This window comes from Haliotis cracherodii, unplaced genomic scaffold (genome assembly GCF_022045235.1).
Source record: "Haliotis cracherodii isolate W230 unplaced genomic scaffold, xgHalCrac1.p SCAF_4, whole genome shotgun sequence".
Taxonomy (NCBI): Eukaryota; Metazoa; Mollusca; class Gastropoda; order Lepetellida; family Haliotidae; genus Haliotis; species Haliotis cracherodii.
Window position 1 is genome coordinate 55,554,655 of NW_027266297.1, and position 22,777 is coordinate 55,577,431.

The 22,777-nt window shown below is 42.9% G+C and overlaps 2 protein-coding genes across 3 annotated transcripts in view; one reads left to right on the top strand and one right to left on the bottom strand.

Moving 5' to 3' along the window:
- Window positions 1-4,807: 4,807 nt before the first annotated feature.
- On the bottom strand, window positions 4,808-18,551 carry LOC139478168 (protein-L-isoaspartate O-methyltransferase domain-containing protein 1-like). The gene is made up of 5 exons (XM_071260516.1): window positions 18,503-18,551; window positions 14,986-15,352; window positions 10,469-10,743; window positions 9,773-9,884; window positions 4,808-8,192 (listed from the first exon to the last, which is right to left on the bottom strand). Exons 2-5 carry the CDS (start codon window positions 15,290-15,292, stop codon window positions 7,252-7,254), a joined length of 1,635 nt encoding a protein of 544 aa, XP_071116617.1. The 5' UTR covers window positions 15,293-15,352; window positions 18,503-18,551; the 3' UTR covers window positions 4,808-7,251.
- A 286-nt stretch (window positions 18,552-18,837) lies between these two features.
- Window positions 18,838-22,777, top strand: part of LOC139478165 (lethal(3)malignant brain tumor-like protein 3) — a 39,833-nt gene continuing 35,893 nt past the window's right edge. For both annotated transcript variants that reach the window (XM_071260508.1, XM_071260509.1), the window contains exon 1: window positions 18,838-18,915. The gene's annotated coding sequence lies outside the window, so the exon portion shown is untranslated. The remainder of the gene's footprint in view (window positions 18,916-22,777) is intronic.

The following is a 22,777-nucleotide window of genomic DNA, read 5'->3' on the forward strand; positions in this document are numbered from 1 at the left end:
TAGATCTACATAATTTGAATATGATGACATGCATCCATCAAGTCAGCAAGTCTGACCACCCAGTCCTGTTGGTTGCCTCTTATCACAAGCATAGTCACCAGTTACGGCAAGTATGGATTACTGGAGACCTATTCTAACCCCGATCTTCATGGGTCAGAAAATGAGTAAATAATCACTGTGATACAACACCCATGTCACTCCAGAATATAACCTGATACACCTTCGTGAAACAGCAGCCATATCATTGAGTGGTATTCATCAATAAAGCTTAACAAAACAGCATTAAATTTTGACAAAGCTTCCCTCCAGAAATGACTGGAATCACCAAACTGTAGTACAGAACAAGGTTTGTAGGTGGAATTTGTGACAAGTACACTTCCATGTTTTATTTAATGTGATATTGATAAGAAAAGTATTTTTCTTGTTTTCATGCAATGTTGACAGTTGCACCAAAGACTGTTTTTCGTTCTCCAAGGATGTTTGAACATTATTATCATAAAGTGCCAAGCGTGTAGATGTTTGTTTACGGCTTTATTCCCATTTTTGGCTCACATATCATGCTGAGTTTGTAACCCACCGTTTTCCCACTGATCTACCAGGGCAGGTGATCAGTGTTCAATGTTACGTCATGACTTCAGTTGTGTGCATGTTACACATGGTCTTTGTCTTGCAAGCTTTGATCGAATTCCTGTTACACGACACACTGTATTGTTTCACTATAAGGTATCCCAATGTTTTCTTATTTTTTCTTGTATTTCTTGCATTGAGACAGTTTAGTTCGTTTTTGGTTGAAATTGTAAAACCTCGAGCCTGGGAAAAACCCTTACTCACAGTTGTACATTTTCAACAAAAACATTGTAGTCGTGTTTTATCATTAAGAGAAAAATACTGTAACTAAGTCCAAGACAACTGTTGTAGCCATAAGAACTCCATTTCTCTTGAAGGAAAACACTGTCATCAAGAACAACATAAAAGAGAATAATAGGATTTATTTCATCTCATATTTACAACTTCTAAGAAAACAGTTTATAAAGAGCACAAAATAAACATGATGGACAAAGGACACTTCCACCTTTGCATTGTCTGAAGTAATGTTGGCAGGTGACTGTCCATAAGTGTTCCACCAAACACTCCTGTCACCGTACCATGTAACTTCTTCTCCAACTGACCGATCCCTTACAGTCTCCATCTACGTCTACATGATCATGTACAGAGCAAGAATGGTATCCTTGTTCCCCCATCAGTGATAAAGAGGTACGATTGATGGTATTGAGAATTAACCATTGCTCCGGTTTACTTCACCAGAATTTAATATTGAATTTGAACAGAATGTTTAAAAAATGCATATTAATATATTCTTTGTCCCTGAATACCTGTTTTGAAACAGTGTAACTCGTATGGACAACTTAAGAGCAAGGTGGTTTGATTTTTTACTCTGATTCCACACAAGCAATTCAAATCAAGTCAGAGACAATTGGAAATATGGTTACCATGGTGACAAAGAACACATTTGGTACTGAACACTAAATTCAACAACAAAGAAAACAAACTGAAATCCAAATAAAACAAACATGATATTCAAACAATGTACAAGATGCAGTCTGGGTAAGAGGACTTACAGACAGAAAAATGCTGAATGGTCTTTAATCTGCAAATGTTGAGTTATCTTCCTTTGTACACCAACAGAACTGAAGTGGTCCCAGGTCCTTGGCGTTTTGCTGTAGTATTCAAAGGACCCTCACAACTTTTATTTTGAACATATGGACTACAGCAAGGATACCATGCCTTTCCTCCTTAACATTATATATATATATATTGGTGTATACATGTTGTTTTGTACATGCTGTAGAATATGTGTAAACATTTCGTTCCCACAATCACAAAGGTGTCCCAGCTTATGATTCAGACAGAACTTTCTCACCTGTGGACTAGCCAGAGTGCCACACCTGTACATCATGCAACCATAATGACTGCAAAACAAACTTCAGAAAAAAATGACATGACAACTGACCTTCTGGATCTGCACAATTCGTGCAGCAGGGAGGGGGGGGGAAGGTTTTCCTGGAATAGGAACTGAAATTTATATTACTCCCCCCCCCCCCCCCCCGACAATTTCTTGGGAAAACAAATGTGTGATTAATTTCTAAGCAGTCAAAGATAGCTAATATATTTGTCTACAGTTTAATCACTGATGTGCATGTCATACATCATCGCAGTCCCGTCCAATGGAAATGGATTTTTTCGTTGCAAACGGAACTACTGCTTTCCCAAAACATGTCTTTCACAGCATTTTCTCAAGTTTCTTCAGAACGCAGCCCAACACTATAGTATCCAGACAAACTTACAGGTGTGGGGTGTAAAACAACACTCACCCACTCACAACATTCCATTGCAAATAGAAAGAATGAAACCTCCTTTAAGTACTGCTGAGGTGATACTTCTTCCAGAAGACAAAGGTTGCTGTTAAGTACATCATGACACTTTATATATATTTTACATCAGGTATATACAAGCATGGGTAAAACTTTTTTTTAAAAAGAAAAGCCAGGGTGCTTTTTGTGATTTGAAAAATTTCATGAGGTGATATTGTTGAAACACAAATGTGTTAATTATAACGTATTATGTTTACTTTAAGTATACCCGATCATCTTTCAAGTTTCAAATGTATGAATGAAATGGAAGTGTGCACAATCCTGCATCTCTGGATCTGCATTCTTGACTGCACTCAAAACAGGGATTTATCTGGGAATCCAAACCAGGTGACTTTTCTAAAAGCTCTTATTTCCTTACTCCAGAGGTATTTCAACACTGCATTCAATGCAATATGTGAATGCAGCATAACATCCTCTTCCTTTTCTTTGGTCCTGTTAACAGTGAAATATGCATCACCTCTACCAAGCCATGAAATTTGCAAACATACTGACATGAATTAGGAATTTTTTAATTCCAACTGGAAAATTTTCCTGACATGTGCTTTAAGTGTTGATAAATCCCTATAACAACTGAACGGTCATATGAGGAGACACATGCAGCGAAGATGAAATCAGGTGTCTGACTACAGTGATCACCTCGGTACACACATAATAGGGATGAAACGACACATCATGCCCTGGTGCATCGTGGGTTTTCATGCGACAATACAACCCGTTTTTTCTGTATCGATACAGGACAAAACACTTGCTAAAATAACTTACTCATTACTTGTTAAATGACAACCCCCACTCCAGTGCTTTTGTCGGTCAATATCACAAAATGTGTTGTAATTAGCTCTTCAAAGTTCACAACTGAAAATAGATACTACAAATGTGTCTACGGGTAGCTTTTTCTTTGGGACCTGCTCTGAAATATTTATACCGGTAGTCAAGAAGTTTCCTCGTGATTTGATGTAAATATGCGCATCATTATGTGTATCGTATCAAGACCTATGTATCGTGATACATATCATATCATGACCTTGCTGTGTCATTTCACCCCTAGCACATGCCATGTTCCCTTACTTCTTTCCCTCAGTATCTTTCAAATAGATCTACCATCCAAAAATGTCCAATGTATCATGTTCTGATAAAGTTTATTTTCCAGTGTGACTCTCTGTGGCTAATGAACTGACTAGAATGTGTAAAATGGTGGTTGACCTTGCTTCAAGGTCATCTGCCTAAGAAAATGATGAAGACAATATAAATATAACAAGGAAGAGCACTGAGAGAAGTCAACAAATTAAACATGCTAAATGTAAAGTTGCCCCAAATGGACGTCTGGTGAGAAGTTGTGCTACTTTCCAATGACACACGGTAAGGTGTGTGGAAAATAGTAAAAACAATCTGGCCTTGATCAGATCTGAGAAGCTAATCATGTTACACAATTATCAGACAATAATGCTCTGTACATAAACATTATTATTTAAAATTCTTAACCGTAACATATCACAGATATATCTTGTTGAATTTGTCCTGGAAGCCATTTGGTATATAGGATATGCCCCTCCTCCATTGTCAAGAATGTCAACACTTTCCCAACATTCCCAGAACTTGTTACATGATTACCGCCTGTAAATAACCGTCCAGTCAAACCATGTCAATCTCACAGCCCACAGATAATATTACAGTGAATACCTGCACCAGTTAGCACTGAAAAGAAAGGTCAAGTCTTTATGGCAGGCCTTCGACAAGCAGCAACTGAAGAATGTTACTGTATTTTTCAGAAAAAAGAAATATGCGAATAAATATTATGTGCATGTGCCTATTTATTAAAAAATAATAATAATAATTTATTCAGACAAAAAAGTGACTGAAATGTTAATCATCATAGAGGAAATTTATTCAATTTCTGTGAGAACAATAACCTTAGTCGCAATGCAGTGAGCTGTCTCTATTGTTTGATTGGTAGGTTAAGTAAAGACGTATCGTGTTAATATGGCACATAGCAGTGTTGGAATACGTAGTGTATACATTGCTCTGGGAGTCTGCCACGATGGAAGTTCAGTTACATGAGTGTTCAAGACAGAAAGTTTGACAACCAAGATAGCTTGCTGGTAGAATAAAATTCATCAAAACAAAGTAGTAGGGCCACAACTTTGAGATTTTTCATGTATTTTAATATTTGAGAAAATTGAGAGAGGGTGTCACAATAAGACGGGATAGATGGGTGTGGGTGGGGTGTTAGATGGATGTGGGTGGGGTGTTAGATGGGTGTGGGTGGAGTGTTAGATGGGTGTGGGTGGAGTGTTAGATGGGTGTGGGTCATGTGTTAGATGGGTTAGATGGGTGTGGGTGGTGTGTTAGATGGGTGTGGGTGGTGTGTTAGATGGGTGGTGTGTTAGATGGGTGTTGGTCATGTGTTAGATGGATGTGGGGGCGGTCTGGTAGCCTAGTGGTTAAAGCGTTCGCTCGTCACGCCGAAGACCCGGGTTCGATTCCCGACATGGGTACAATGTGTGAAGCCCATTTCTGGTGTCCCCCACCGTGATATTGCTGGAATATTGCCAAAAGCGGCGTAAAACCATATTCACTCACACACTAGATGGATGTGGGTGGTGTGTTAGATGGGTGTTGGTGGGGTGTTAGATGGGTGTTGGTGGTGTGTTAGATGGATGTGGGTGGTGTGTTAGATGGGTGTTGGTGGAGTGTTAGATGGGTGTGGGTGGAGTGTTAGATCGGTGTGGATGGAGTGTTAGATGGGTGTGGGTGGAGTGCTAGATGGGTGTGGGTGGAGTGTTAGATGGGTGTGGGTGGAGTGTTAGATGGGTGTGGGTGGAGTGTTAGATGGGTGTGGGTGGGGTGTTAGATGGGTGTGGGTGGTGTGTTAGATGGGTGTGGGTGGTGTGTTAGATGGGTGTGGGTGGTGTGTTAGATGGGTGTGGGTGGTGTGTTAGATGGGTGTGGGTGGAGTGTTAGATGGGTGTGGGTGGAGTGTTAGATCGGTGTGGGTGGAGTGTTAGATGGGTGTGGGTGGAGTGTTAGATGGGTGTGGGTGGAGTGTTAGATGGGTGTGGGTGGAGTGTTTGATGGGTGTTGGTGGTGTGTTAGATGGGTGTGGGTGGAGTGTTTGATGGGTGTGGGTGGAGTGTTAGATGGGTGTTGGTGAAGTGTTAGTGGGGTGTGGGGGTCATGTTAGATGGGGTTGGTGGTGTGTTAGATGGATGTGGGTGGTGTGTTAGTGTGATGGGATTGTCTGAAAGGATTTTGGGGCTGAAAGTCTCAATCTGTATTTAAGCCTTATCACAGAAGATAGAAATTGATGTCTGTCAAAAAGGGTGTGGCTGCGAGACTGGACTGGACTGGTGGGTATGGTTGTATTGTGAGTTGTTAGAGCAGGCATTTCACCTGCCCTGGTCAAGTAATAGAATCTATACATACATACAAGTCCAGTCTAACAACAAGAAAAAACAAAATTTGATGTCTACTCATTCAAGTCAAAAATGGCAAAATTTGATTTCCTTCTCCCCAAACCAAGCACTGAGACAACTAGCACAATCGTTTCAAACATGGCACTTATATTCAAAACATATGTACACAAATATTTACACGGTGAAATCCTCCCCTTATCTATCACAGACGATTGGTCAATTTATTCCACATGTCCTGACGAACAGGTACCAACACATGCTTGCTTTGCTTGTGGGTCTCTGTAACTGGGATGTCACACAAATGGAAGCTGAACTGTGACACTGGTCAAGTAACACATGTGAAAGCTGGCCGTGACATGGTCAGATCACACATGTGAAAGCTGGCCGTGACATGGGTCAAGTCACACATGTGAAAGCTGGCTGTGACACTGGTCAGATCACACATGTGAAAGCTGGCCGTGATATGGTCAGATCACACATGTGAAAGCTGGCTGTGACACTGGTCAAGTCACACATGTGAAAGCTGGCCGTGATATGGTCAGATCACACATGTGAAAGCTGGCCGTGACATGGGTCAAGTCACACATGTGAAAGCTGGCTGTGACACTGGTCAGATCACACATGTGAAAGCTGGCCGTGACATGGGTCAAGTCACACATGTGAAAGCTGGCCGTGACATGGTCAGATCACACATGTGAAAGCTGGCCGTGACATGGGTCAAGTCACACATGTGAAAGCTGGCCGTGACACTGGTCAAGTCACACATGTGAAAGCTGGCCGTGACACAGGTCAAGTCACACATGTGAAAACTGGCCGTGACATGGGTCAAGTCACGCATGTGAAAGCTGGCCGTTACATGGGTCAAAACACACATGTGAAAGCTGGCCGTGACACTGGTCAGATCACACATGTGAAAGCTGGCCATAACACTGGTCAGGTCACACATGTGAAAGCTGGCCGTGACACAGGTCAAGTCACACATGTGAAAGCTGGCCGTGACACTGGTCAGATCACACATGTGAAAGCTGGCCGTGACACTGGTCAGATCACACATGTGAAAGCTGGCCATAACACTGGTCAGGTCACACATGTGAAAGCTGGCCGTGACACAGGTCAAGTCACACATGTGAAAGCTGGCCGTGACACTGGTCAGATCCCACATGTGAAAGCTGGTGAAGTAAATCATGTGAAACCTGGCCGTGACACCGTTCAGGTAACATGTGAAAGCTGGCCGTGACACCGTTCAGGTAACATGTGAAACCTGGCTGTCATCTCATTTGAGTCATATCCATCTAACTTGCAGTCCTTTACATCTGTCACAGTGCAATCAGATGATTGAGCTTGAACACTTTACCAACATTATCCATCAGCTGGTACAACCCTCAAACACCATGACTTGGGGGGCGTGGCTAGTTGCGGTAGTACATCAGGTATGTCTTCAGTGCAATAGGCAGCGGCAGCTGTCCTATCCTATCCCTCAATATCGTGCCCACCACTTCCCGTGGTCGTCCGTCCTCCTGTTCCGTGCAGTCCATGGGGTGGTTGGCTGAGCCCTCAAAGCTGCTGGCGGGAGAGGCCTTCTCACTGTTGTCATGTGACGTGTCAGCTTCCAGCGGGTCGTCTCCTAGCGACCCGATGCCTGATGTTTCAGATGTATCAGCACTTGTGTTGGATGAACAGCGAATCTTGCGTGGGGGACTGAGTCCAGATTTTGCAACATCGCTCAACTGCAGCATTTCCACAATGTCAACACCTTCATCATCATCATCATTATCATCATCATCGTCGTTGTCAGAATCATCGGAGGAATGGGCATCGGCCAGAAAGCGGCCTATACCATGAAGTCTGCTGCTGCTGTTGGTGGTGGTGGTAGTAGAGCTGGCGTGGCTCCCTGAGGATGCAGCCCCGTTTTTAGTTGGGGCACTCTTTGCTTTGGCGGTCTTTACTTGCTGGTCTCCAGAGGCACCAGCCTCTGCTTCCCCCTCCCTCTCAGTCTCCCCCTCTGCTCCACCATCCTCCATCTGCTCACCATCTTCCTCCATGCCTTCTTCCTCCTCTTCCTCTTCCTCAGCATCAGCAACACTGCGTAGGAAGCGTCGCCTGCGAATCAACCGAACTGGGTCACCCCCCTCCTCATCATCGCTGTCCTCAAATTGCCCAAGGATCATCATCCCCATGCTCATGGGCACAATATTGATACGTCTCTGTTTGCCTGCACGTTTCTTGACAGGTTCACGCTTCTTCTTGCGGACATTCTTGAGGTGTGGAAAGGAGGCTAGGATGTTTACACGCAGGATCTTCCTGATGGTGATGCGACATACTTCCTGCAGCATCGGCAGTGACACATCAGCTGCAACAACAAACGTGAGCTGCAAAAATACAAACGTCAAACAAAAGGCTGGGCCACTCTGGACAGAAATCTCATTTGAGGGTTCAAGCCAGGACAGAGATCTCATTTGAGGGTTTAAGCTAGGACAGAGACCTCATCTGAGGGTTTAGGCTAGGACAGAGACCTCATCTGAGGGTTTAAGCTAGGACAGAGACCTCATCTGAGGGTTTAAGACAGGACAGAGACCTCATCTGAGGGTTCATGCCAGGACAGAGACCTCATCTGAGGGTTTAAGACAGGACAGAGACCACATCTGAGGGTTTAAGCTAGGTCAGAGATCTCATCTGAGGGTTTAAGCTAGGTCAGAGCCCTCATCTGAGGGTTCATGCCAGGACAGAGATCTCATCTGAGGGTTTAAGACAGGACAGAGACCTCATCTGAGGGTTTAAGCTAGGACAGAGACCTCATCTGAGGGTTTAAGACAGGACAGAGACCTCATCTGAGGGTTCATGCCAGGACAGAGACCTCATCTGAGGGTTAAGACAGGACAGAGACCACATCTGAGGGTTTAAGCTAGGTCAGAGATCTCATCTGAGGGTTTAAGCTAGGTCAGAGCCCTCATCTGAGGGTTCATGCCAGGACAGAGATCTCATCTGAGGGTTTAAGCTAGGACAGAGATCTCATCTGAGGGTTTAAGCTAGGACAGAGACCTGTTCTGAGGGTTCATGCCAGGACAGAGACCTCATCTGAGGGTTTAAGACAGGACAGAGACCTCATCTGAGGGTTTAAGACAGGACAGAGACCTCATCTGAGGGTTCATGCCAGGACAGAGACCTCATCTGAGGGTTTAAGACAGGACAGAGACCTCATCTGAGGGTTCATGCCAGGACAGAGATTTCATCTGAGGCTTTTTCACCCTGGAAAGAGATTTCATCTGCAAAATGTCTCACTGCTGACTAGAGTTAAGGCTTCTTCCATCTAGTTTTCAACAGAAACAAAACTTTTGATTGTCCAAATGTTTTTAGACTACACTTACCCCAAAGTACCAGAGTTACAGAAGTTGCCAGAAGTTATTAGATTATACAAAACAGGTCTTGAGGATCCGCGTAAACCACCCAATTTGCCCTTAAACCAAACCATCTAAAACTTGGATACCAGATGTCATTGCCATAGTCTGAGTTCTTCTCTTTACATTTTGTGAAACCGTTTTTATACTTTGGAATAATGAAACAGAAACATCTAACTGTGACATATTACTGATCAAGATAAGTTTATTGTATGCAATATTTATAAAAGAAACCTGGCCCTTTTCTGCAGGCTATCTTCTTCATTACAGCATGTCAAACTCACTTTGGCAATACATATGATATAATTTATACAGTTGATCATTTCTATCATTCCGTCTTCCTAATACTGTCCCTCTCAATTATAAACAAATGTTTGGTTATACCATCCAGTGATTAAATTCTAACAAAACTGTACATTCTTCTTAAACATTTTGAACAATGACAAACCAGTAATCGTTATGCCAAGCAGGTAGTTGCCTCAGTGGGTTAATACTGGAATTTTTCTGACCATGCTATCACAGAGGAGGTACTCACGGAGATCAATCATGTCATCCTCCTTTGATGGAGACACAAGGGTGGCAAAGGAAACAGGAAGGACGTTCTTTGTCTCCCATGTTGTCTCCGAAGTGCGGCGGATCTGTAGCAGCTGAGGGGAGACACAAACACAAATACAGCAAGCTGATACTGTGCCTCGGTAACACATCCTGAAGCAATGACTCTTTGTGATTCGTAACCGCTGACCTCCTTATCACTGAGTACCATCACTCACTCTGAGTTTACATACAGTGAGGGAGTAAGTTGGGTTTAACGCCGCTTTTAACAGTATTCCAGTTATATCACGGCGTGTCAGCTTAATGAGGAAAGCCCAAAGTGATGCAGGTCTCAGACCTTTACCAGTTCGGTGAAACCTACGAGCACGGGTATGGTGCTGACAAACCTAGAAACATAATCGGGGCGAACCGGGATTCAAACCCACAGTCATAGGTTTCTGGCGTGCCCAAGGGACACAACTCCTTATCGCGGCGCCTTAGACGACTGGGCCACCCGTGCCCCCCGAGTTTACAAACATGTCTCCTACCAAGTTTGAACTTTGTGTAGAAAGAAAAACATCCAAGTTTACAGCCTTTTCACAGGTTTGAAGCTGCAGCCCAAAATGGAAAGTAACAGCAATGGAGATACAATGAAATTGTCCCAGCAACTTCTGGTGTGGTGTTGTGTCCTATGACCTACCTGATCATTCAGGGGCATAACCAGCACCCCCCCAACATTGATGAGATTCTTCATGTAGTTCTCGTGTTCCTTCGGACAGGCGGCTCCACAGTAGACGCGGTCATACTGACGGCAGCAGGAGTTGATCTGGAGGCAGTTCCCCACCACAAACATTGGCTCGCAGAAGTCAAACTCGTCAAAGGCATCACAGCTCTTCTTGAATTCCTCCAGCCTCTCCTGGGCATAGTCCACCACGTCCTCGTAGAGCTCCACACCATGGTTCACACCATAAGGCCCTGAACACAATGCAGCAGATGATTGAGTCAGGTTGGGGGTACATCTCAACACTATACAGCCCTGAACACAACGCAGCACATGGGTGAGTGGGGTTGGGGATACATCTCAACACTATACAGCCCTGAACACAACGCAGCACATGGGTGAGTGGGGTTGGGGGTACATCTCAACACTATACAGCCCTGAACACAACGCAGCACATGGGTGAGTGGGGTTGGGGATACATCTCAACACTATACAGCCCTGAACACAACGCAGCACATGGGTGAGTGGGGTTGGGGGTACATCTCAACACTATACAGCCCTGAACACAACGCAGCACATGAGTGAGTGGGGTTGGGGATACATCTCAACACTATACAGCCCTGAACACAACGCAGCACATGAGTGAGTGGGGTTGGGGATACATCTCAACACTATACAGCCCTGAACACAACGCAGCACATGGGTGAGTGGGGTTGGGGATACATCTCAACACTATACAGCCCTGAACACAACGCAGCACATGAGTGAGTGGGGTTGGGGATACATCTCAACACTATACAGCCCTGAACATAACGCAGCACATGGGTGAGTGGGGTTGGGGGTACATCTCAACACTATACAGCCCTGAACACAACGCAGCACATGGTTGAGTGGGGTTGGGGATACATCTCAACACTATACAGCCCTGAACACAACGCAGCACATGGGTGAGTGGGGTTGGGGGTACATCTCAACACTATACAGCCCTGAACACAACGCAGCACATGGGTGAGTGGGGTTGGGGGTACATCTCAACACTATACAGCCCTGAACACAACGCAGCACATGGGTGAGTGGGGTTTGGGGTACATCTCAACACTATACAGCCCTGAACACAACGCAGCACATGGGTGAGTGGGGTTGGGGATACATCTCAACACTATACAGCCCTGAACACAACGCAGCACATGGGTGAGTGGGGTTGGGGGTACATCTCAACACTATACAGCCCTGAACACAACGCAGCACATGGGTGAGTGGGGTTTGGGGTACATCTCAACACTATACAGCCCTGAACACAACGCAGCAAATGGGTGAGTGGGGTTGGGGGTACATCTCAACACTATACAGCCCTGAACACAACGCAGCACATGGGTGAGTGGGGTTTGGGGTACATCTCAACACTATACAGCCCTGAACACAACGCAGCACATGGGTGAGTGGGGTTTGGGGTACATCTCAACGCTATACAGCTCTGAACACAATGCAGCACATAGGTGAGTGGGGTTGGGGATACATCTCAACACTATACAGCCCTGAACACAACGCAGCACATGGGTGAGTGGGGTTTGGGGTACATCTCAACACTATACAGCCCTGAACACAACGCAGCACATGGGTGAGTGGGGTTGGGGGTACATCTCAACACTATACAGCCCTGAACACAACGCAGCACATGGGTGAGTGGGGTTGGGGATACATCTCAACACTATACAGTAGTATTGGGAGGATCGACCAATGCATAGGTGGATCGTATTTTTTCACTTCTCAATACAAGTATTGATCACAATTGCACCCGAAGTAAAAAGCATCGATTCTTACTTTAAATGTATTCTTCAATAAATGTTACACCAAACACTAAATACTAGTGAAAATGAGTAGTGAAGACATAATTGGTTCCATCCATCGCACCATACATGATACTGCCAACTGTAAATAGTTAGTATGCTAGGTATTTGGTCATCCTGTCTATGGAAAACATGGCTCACGCACCACAGAAAAGTGCTCATGCAAGTATCATGATACTTATCTCATCACGTGCAAGATATCATGATATTATCAAGGAACACCACCTACAGATTACAGAGAGGGTGTTACCTAGGATACGTCTGGTCATGGCAAGGAACACCACCTACAGATTACAGAGAGGGTGTTACCTAGGATATGTCTGGTCATGGCAAGGAACACTGCCTACAGATTACAGAGAGGGTGTTACCTAGGATATGTCTGGTCATGTCAGGGAACACCACCTACCGATTACAGAGAGGGTGTTACCTAGGATATGTCTGGTCATGGCAAGGAACACCACCTACAGATTACAGAGAGGGTGTTACCTAGGATATGTCTTGTCATGGTGAGGAACACCAACTACAGATTACAGAGAGGGTGTTACCTAGGATATTTCTTGTCATGGTAAGGAACACTGCCTACAGATTACAGAGAGGGTGTTACCTAGGATACGCCTGGTCATGGCATGGAACACCACCTACAGATTACAGAGAGGATGTTACCTAGGATATGTCTGGTCATGGCAAGGAACACTGCCTACAGATTACAGAGAGGGTGTTACCTAGGATATGTCTGGTCATGGCATGGGACACCACCTACCGATTACAGAGAGGATGTTACCTAGGATATGTCTGGTCATGGCAAGGAACACTGCCTACAGATTACAGAGAGGATGTTACATAGGATATGTCTGGTCATGGCAAGGAACACCACCTACCGATTACAGAGAGGATGTTACCTAGGATATGTCTGGTCATGGCAAGGAACACTGCCTACAGATTACAGAGAGGATGTTACCTAGGATATGTCTGGTCATGGCAAGGAACACTGCCTACAGATTACAGAGACGGTATTACCTAGGATATGTCTGGTCATGGCATGGGACACCACCTACCGATTACAGAGAGGATGTTACCTAGGATATGTCTGGTCATGGCAAGGAACACTGCCTACAGATTACAGAGAGGATGTTACATAGGATATGTCTGGTCATGGCAAGGAACACCACCTACAGATTACAGAGAGGGTGTTACCTAGGATATGTCTGGTCATGGCATGGGACACCACCTACCGATTACAGAGAGGATGTTACATAGGATATGCCTGGTCATGGCAAGGAACACCACCTACAGATTACAGAGAGTATGTTACTCAGGATATGTCTGGTCATGGCAAGGAACACCTAGAGATTACAGTGTTTGAGTGAGTTGGGTTTAATGCTGCTTTTAACAGTATTCCAGTTATATCACGGCGTGTCAGCTTAATGTGAGAGGAAAGCCCGAAGTGATGCAGGTCTCAGACGTTTACCACTTCGGTGAAACCCACGAGCTGACAAACCTAGAAACATAATCGGGGCGAACCTGGATTCGAACCCACAATCATAGGTTTCTGGCGTGCCCAAGGGACCCAACTCTGCACAGCGAATCGTGGCGCCTTAGACAACTGGGCCACCCATGCGCCCTACAGAATACAGAGAGGATGTTACCTAGGATATGTCTTGTCATGGTGAGGAACACCAACTACAGATTACAGAGAGGGTGTTACCTAGGATATGTCTGGTCATGGCATGGAACACCACCTACAGATTACAGAGAGGGTGTTACCTAGGATACGTCTGGTCATGGCGAGGAACACCAACTACAGATTACAGAGAAGGTGTTACCTAGGATATGTCTTGTCATGGTGAGGAACACCAACTACAGATTACAGAGAGGGTGTTACCTAGGATATGTCTGGTGATGGCAAGGAACACCACCTACAGATTACAGAGAGGGTGTTACCTAGGATACGTCTGGTCATGGTGAGGAACACCAACTACAGATTACAGAGAGGGTGTTACCTAGGATATGTCTTGTCATGGTGAGGAACACCAACTACAGATTACAGAGAGGGTGTTACCTAGGATATGTCTGGTCATGGCAAGGAACACTGCCTACAGATTACAGAGAGGATGTTACATAGGATATGTCTGGTCATGGCAAGGAACACCAACTACAGATTACAGAGAGGGTGTTACCTAGGATATGTCTTGTCATGGCGAGGAACACCAACTACCGATTACAGAGAGGGTGTTACCTAGGATATGTCTGGTGATGGCAAGGAACACTGCCTACAGATTACAGAGAGGGTGTTACCTAGGATACGTCTGGTCATGGTGAGGAACACCAACTACAGATTACAGAGAGGGTGTTACCTAGGATATGTCTTGTCATGGCGAGGAACACTGCCTACAGATTACAGAGAGGGTGTTACCTAGGATATGTCTGGTCATGGCATGGAACACCACCTACAGATTACAGAGAGGGTGTTACCTAGGATATGTCTTGTCATGGTGAGGAACACCAACTACAGATTACAGAGAGGGTGTTACCTAGGATATGTCTGGTCATGGCAAGGAACACTGCCTACAGATTACAGAGAGGGTGTTACCTAGGATATGTCTGGTCATGGCAAGGAACACTGCCTTCAGATTACAGAGAGGGTGTTACCTAGGATGAGTCCAGTCATTGTGCTAAGGTAGCCAGTGCCACTGCCCAGGTTAAGGAAGGACAGGCCCTCCTTCACCTGCAGTGACTCCAGGACCTCCGAGTAGATGCACGGTGCAGACAGGTGCAGGTGGCCATGTTTCCATGCCAGGTCCTTGTATGCACTGTCTCTGTGCCCATCAACGTAGTAATCCGCTCTGTCAACAGCACGGAACACTTTCTCCACGAGGGGACTCTTGATGTAGTCGGCTTCCACCAGGTTGTCGACCAGTTCATTGTTATCAGCGCCAGTGCTGACAGCGCCACCCATGCTGATTGTCACGGATGAATGTAGGTGACTGATCTGCTAGACTGTCACATTTAACTGAAACTGATCAGAAAGAACTGCTCACATAGCTGTACCTGATCAGCTCTATGTAAAACTCAAAATACACCACACACGGCTGTAAACATGATAAATACTCACACTTTTAAATTTATTACATTCATACAAAAAACACTATTGTTTATCAACCAGAAAAAAAGTAAATGAGCATCCATTGATGTCCTTTATTGAACCAGGGTTTTATGTGATGCACAAATGTGCGTCCAGTATGCACAAATGATCAGATTGGGCACAGAAAAGAAAATACTGTGTCCCAAAGGGACGCACAATATTATTCACTGTACCTACATTGCAACAAGAGCAATTATGGGTTTATGTCATTTCATCCATCAATCATGACCACTGTCCACATGATTATTGATCCATTCCAGGCCCTAAAGTAATTACCAAAGGAATACAGTCCACTACACCATTGCATTACTTTACATGACCCTCATATTGCCTGGAAAAGGACCCTTAAAATTAAATATCGGGGGTCCCCTGGACAGACAATTTTGTTAGTCAAGATAAAGCCCTGTAAACATGGCCATTCTTCTCAAAAACACCATCATGACACCTGCTCTTCATTTTGTGAACATTAATCGAAGCTTCTGCTAGTGTTTGCCAATTGAACCATAATTAGTTACTATAGTTTACCATAATTTGCTGAGCCAAAATAAAACTGATTTTTAGAAAATTTGTACTAACAGCAAAGAATATATTCAAAACAATATTAAAACCAAACACATATAAAATAGGAAATGACATTTTAGTTCCCGCCATCCTTGACAAAGTTGCATGGTTGCAAAGTACGGAAGAATATGTATCTTAAATGCCATACAAAAAATCATTAAACCCAGCCAACTTTATTTATTTAAAGTTAAAAAATAAAAACAATCACTTATATTGAGTAGAAATAAAACATGTTTTTGACATTATTCATCAACCTTTTTTGCGATCACTCCACACAAAGATCACCCGATCCTGTTAGTCGCGTCTTACGACAAACATAGTTCCTTTTTACAGCAAGCATGGGTTGCAGAAGACCTATTCTACCCCAGATCTTCACGGGTTGTTGACAGATGTGATTTTGCAAATTCTTTTACATCTGTAGGACAAAGATATTACCAAGTCCAATTTGAACAGTTAAGAACCCAGTAATAACCTTGGTAATCCAGACTGTTTCAGTGAAACTGTCTGGATTACCAAATTTCAAGATCAAAGAATTATAGGTATGTATGGTGGCCATTCCCAAAAGTAATCGCCTGTCAGTTTCCAGTTTTTATCCCTCAGACCAATGTGTCTGGAAGTGAATTTCTATATCTAGTAGTAATACTAAGAAACCTGAGGGGGTGAGGGGAAGAGAATATTAAGTTAATTACTCAAAGCGAATGGTGTCAATGTTATATGGCTGGGACGGGTAACTCAGGTCTGGTGTTTCCTGAGCAGGATCCTGGTTTTTACTGGACTACCCAGACCTGTGGTTAGTCATGTGATATAATGTTAAAATACAATAACAATAAAAGTTGCTTATCTTTGTGTCTCTTTATGACTATGCAAGCATTGTTTCTGACTTTAGTATGTTTGAGAAAAGAAGTTGACTTTAATGTATGCACAATCTGACTGTTTGAATGTGTCTGTAAATAGTATTTGCTAGGGCTCCAGTGAAACAATTCCCAATCGGACGTTATGTACCCAACTCTTGAGACCTACAGTGGGTACCCGGGTAGGGTCAGCCCTACTATGTTATCAACTATCAAACTATAGTATGCAAGGACTTTGGTGATCCCCAAAATGTTTATGAATTTTCTTGCCATCAATGAAATGCCTACAGTTGATTCTTTGAATATTCCTTTGGTTCCAGGAATGAGGTTGTTTGACTGTCATCACATATACAACTAGTATTACTGTTCCTTGAAAATAATTGTCTGCTATTATGTTTGTTTGTTAGATGACATGCATCAACCAAGTCAGCAAGCCTGACCACCCGATCCCGTAAGTCACCTCTTACAACAAGCATGGGTAGCTGAAGACATATTCTAACCCGGATCTTTGCAGGTGGTCTGCTATCTTGAAATTATTAGTTTCAAAACATGTGAAGTAGAGCAGCTTCAAAAATTTAATCCATACAAAAAATTAAATTCTGAATGAAGCATATATTTATCTGAATCAATTTCTGTGAAATCAAAGTATTTCCAAAATTTCCATTGCATTAACAGCATGGCCAACTCAAGTCCCACTGATGAACTAACCCCTACAGTTAGTTAAGTTGATAGTCAAAAACAACTTCCAACAACTAGTAAAATCCTTCTTTTGCTAAAATACATTCATTATGTTGGTGAGGAAAGGATTCAGTTGCAACTGACAAAAACATATTGACACATATGACAATGTCAAGGTGAGTCATCATGGTCATGCAATCTTTTTTTTTCAGAAATACAAAGAAAATCAGTTAATTGCAGAAGTGAACATTTTTCAATTTCTGATGATGCAGCTTTTGACTTAAGCTCCTATTGTCTTAAGATCCATACAAAACTGTTGGTAAAATATGCTCCTTGTGACAGACCCATTCACACAACTCATGCCCATCATGTCTGCAGACAGGAAGCCAAGTCCTGTCAAATCTATACTTGGCTTGCAAAAGTGCATACAAAGGCTAACTGCAATTCTGAACCTAAAAAATATGCACTTAAAAAAGTAGAGCAGTCATTTCAAGTTAACAAGTCAGTTTTGTCCGCGACATTTTGTACTGTCTGAACAAGGACAAAACCAATATTTGTTTTTCTAATGTAGGCCTAATTTCCCCGTGTCTTTGTGGACGCGACTGTCAGACATTTAAATAATTTGATTGTGAACATATTGGAACAAACTAGTTATCGTCTTGTGACAGAGTTACTTGACTGTTTCTGCTTCCTGTCCATTAAACGAGTCAATTGCGATCTAGCGTGCAGCCTTCGCCCAACTCATGTCTGACAGTCGATGAAATCTCGTTCTATCGTCTGAGCAGCGAGCGAGCGACGTACACTTCTCTCATGGCATACACTAGACCCCCCGTCAACAATTGACTAAACGCAACCTTTCTTTTGCTGCGATATATACATCTGTACGAGGAAGACGTATAAGACGAGAGTGTTACGGCATGTTTAGCCAGGTTACCTTCTTTTCCCCTTGTACTTCAGCTGCTCGACCAAAACAACAACAACACTGACGTCACGCATAAACAGGGCAGCATCCTGGGAAAAGGAAAGGATTTTTCATTTGAGGTTGACGACATGTGCTATATTGCATTTCACGCTGTGTTATCATATGATAACATAACCTCATCGTCAACTAATTTTATTTTTATTGCCATTTATGCCAGAATTTACAAGTAACTTTCACAAGAACATGGCCACGGTTGCAGCAGTTGTCTCCCCTAGCTTCGTGATTTAGCTTCGCGGACGGCAACAGGTGCACGTAGGAAATTAGCCCTTGATTATCCAAGCCGACCAATCATCTTGTTGGCTGTTCCGTTCTACTCCCTCGCAATTTTGATCCTGTTAAATGGCGTTTGGGAAAGTCAAGGAAGGGTAGGAAAATTTTGTTTTTCTCGGAGTAAATGAATTATACGGAAAAGACACGCATTTCCAAATTTAGAAAACTACTTGTTCTAAACTTTTGTCGTGTTTGGATGGTTTTATTCCATCAAAATATTCACATTTACGCTGTTTCCATATCTTACTGTGATAAGTTTATCCACAGGTTTGCGCACATAGGGATGGATCGTATAGTGAGTTTTAAGGAAAAAATAATGTTTATCACATTTCTGAAAGAGTGAAAGTGAGGAAAGGTGTTCCTCCAAGTCATTGTGAGACAAATCAAGGATAGACAAGAAGGTGTCAGTTTGTTTAGATTAATTTTATTTAGCTCAGAGCACTGCAAAGTCAGTTTTTGCCGACGCATAATGTTGTTATCCAAAACGAGGCTGCAAAACCCTATCTCTCTTGTAAGGAATATTCCTGCAATTTAAATTGGTATAAAAATATAATCTTCTCAAGTTACTGCTTGAAACACTGCAAGGCTTAAAAAGCAACTTTTGTCTCTAGTTTTGATACAGATTTTGATGTTTATTAAAGTAATTTTCGCAACTTTCGCATTGCGGGTATATTTCCGCCATTGCCGTGCTCGTTATGTCACATGTCCTGTCGTCACACACGGTATGAGTTTCACAGATGGATGAGGCGCTTTTCACAACAACCACATCAACTCCATCGGACATGCATGCTTTCTGTGATTTATGTCATTCATTGTTGTACAATCAGATGGAAAGGAAATTGCAGTTGTAAAAGCTACAATTTGCCTGTGATAACTTTAGTATTAGTTAACACTGGAGAATTCTTTGTAGGACATTGTTAATAATGTGTATATTTTTTGCAGAGGCATAGAAGTATAGAAGAAAACTGTTTGCTTATTAAATGCCTTTGCAGAAGGATTTTTTTAGTAAGCTTGTTTCGATATATGTGGCGTGTAATAAATATTTTATGTGGGCAATTTTATTGCATTATAAAGATACATGCTCTAAGTAAATCATTTGATCATTATTAGAAAAGGTAGGCACATCAAACTAACCAATTTGAAACAAAATGATTTTTTTAAATAAATTTCAATTTTGTAAATTAAGTTCTGTTTTGTTTTAAAAAACAAACAAAATTTGGGATTAATAATCTCAGTGGGATCCTCTTATTTTACAGAACTAATTGAAACCTATAATTAATGTTTACTTACATAAAATTTGTAGATATATTAACCTAAATTGTTGTCTCTCTTACATCTGTTTTAGTATGAACTGTACAGACTAATTTCTGATCATCTGACAAGATTAGCTTGAATAGTGCTATATTCCAATGTGAATCAATTTTGTTTTACATTATAATCAGAAAGATTCCATCTGTATTTGTGGCAGATAGAGCCTGGTTTAGGCTGACCAGTGTTTGACTGCATGAGCAACAAGTATGTTTAATTCACAGGTACTGTAGCATCACATATAATGCAATAATGTAGAAGTAAGTGTTAAAGCCTTTTGTCCTTTTCAGTCATGTTATTAGTGTCATGCAACCATTGCAGGAATATAGGTCCTAAACAACCTTTGCTTGTTGTAATAGTGGTGGTCAAGCTCTATGAGGTGGCTGAATGTCATCGTGTCTCAATTGCATGAATTGATACTCTGATGTCAATCACTAGATTGTCTGGTCCCAACTTGATATTTTGCAGACCACTGTCAATTATGGCCGCTGAATGCAGCCTTGAGCAACTAAAAATATCTTCAGCAACCCATGTTTGTTGAAAGAGGCGAAATGCTTGTCGTAAGAGGAGACTAAAATAAATAATGGGATTGGGTGGATGCCGATTAGTTGATGCATGTCATCGTAACACAATTTTTCATCCCAAACGGGTTCCCACAAGAGATATCGCTTGGGTGAGATCAAGAGATATCTACATTGTAGACATGGTAGCTATCGCTTTTACAAATCACTGATTTTTTCCCCCGCATATTTCGATTTAAGAATATTGAATGATAAATATAATCTCACCCTCATGTCTTTTGATGTCAGATATATCAGCACTTGTTGATAAAAGTGGAAAAACTCCACTTTTATCAACTGGTGTTAATATATTTGATATCAAAAGACTCAAGGGTGAGATTCTGTGTTTGCGTGGATGGATGATCATGATATCAATCACTGGACTGTTTGGTCTCGACTCAATTGTTTGGAGACCACTGTCAAGTAGCTGGAATATTGCTGAGTGCTACTTTAAACAACAAACAAACAAACACCTGTCATACAAATCACCATTGCATGGATTTACCTGTGTGTTTCTATTCGCCAGTCCTGGTCAAGCTACCATGGCTACAGCTGAATTGGTTTTATTGATTCAAACACCCCCATGGGATGTGCAGGACAAAATTATGTGCATCCATTCTCAGTTTCTATGTAAGGAGGATGAAATATTTTTCATCTGTTCAAGCCTTGCCATTGTAAAGCTGATAACATTTTATCTCAGCAGGTTTGTTGAAAATGCTGAAAATCCACTGTTGGATAATTTGTTTGCCATGTCCTGCAAGCCTAAATATGCAGTTTGACTTTTTGGTTAAAGGCCAGTTAAAAAATGTAATGTGTCAGAAGTGAGGATTGTATTGTTTTGATTCATTTCCTTAATGGCTTACAAATTTATCAGTGTAAGTTAATAGTAATCCACCACATTTCATCAATTGCCCCCCCCCCCCCCCCCCCCCCAAGGCTTGTAGTTTTGAGAGACAGCCACATGGCTCATTGTGTCAATGAGTGAAGATTGGGTGGCCACAATGTATCCCCATGGCTCATTGTGTCAGTGAAGATTAGGTGGCCGCAATGTATCCCCATGACTCATTGTGTCAGTGAGTGAAGATTAGGTGGCCTCAATGTATCCCCATGACTCATTGTGTCAGTGAAGATTGGGTGGCCACAAAGTATCCCCATGGCTCATTGTGTCAGTGAGTGAAGATTAGGTGGCCACAATGTATCCCCATGACTCATTGTGTCAGTGAAGATTGGGTGGCCACAATGTATCCCCATGACTCATTGTGTCAGTGAGTGAAGATTAGGTGGCCTCAATGTATCCCCATGACTCATTGTGTCAGTGAATATTCGGTGGCCACAATGTATCCCCATGACTCATTGTGTCAGTGAATATTCGGTGGCCTCAATGTATCCCCATGAATCATTGTGTCAGTGAATATTCGGTGGCCACAATGTATCCCCATGACTCATTGTGTCAGTGAGTGAAGATTGGGTGGCCACAATGTATTCCCATGATCCATTGTGTCAGTGAGTGAAGATTGGGTGGCCACAATGTATCCCCATGACTCATTGTGTCAGTGAAGATTGGGTGGCCACAAAGTATCCCCATGGCTCATTGTGTCAGTGAGTGAAGATTAGGTGGCCACAATGTATCCCCATGACTCATTGTGTCAGTGAAGATTGGGTGGCCACAATGTATCCCCATGACTCATTGTGTCAGTGAGTGAAGATTAGGTGGCTTCAATGTATCCCCATGACTCATTGTGTCAGTGAATATTCGGTGGCCACAATGTATCCCCATGACTCATTGTGTCAGTGAATATTCGGTGGCCTCAATGTATCCCCATGAATCATTGTGTCAGTGAATATTCGGTGGCCACAATGTATCCCCATGACTCATTGTGTCAGTGAGTGAAGATTGGGTGGCCACAATGTATTCCCATGATCCATTGTGTCAGTGAGTGAAGATTGGGTGGCCACAATGTATCCCCATGGCTCATTGTGTCAGTGAGTGAAGATTGGGTGCCCACATTGTATCCCCATGGCTCATTGTGTCAGTGAGTGAAGATTGGGTGCCCACATTGTATCCCCATGGCTTATTGTGTCAGTGAGT

Bases quoted from the DNA above. Each gene is read 5' to 3' on its own strand.
- LOC139478168 (XM_071260516.1), bottom strand. From the start codon at position 15,292: ATGGGTGGCGCTGTCAGCACTGGCGCTGATAACAATGAACTGGTCGAC. The intron at 9,885-10,468 runs GTAGGTCATAGG...GTCTCCCCTCAG, and splicing joins TTATGCCCCTGAATGATCAG to CTGCTACAGATCCGCCGCAC. The intron at 8,193-9,772 runs GTGAGTACCTCC...TTGTTGTTGCAG, and splicing joins GGATGACATGATTGATCTCC to CTGATGTGTCACTGCCGATG.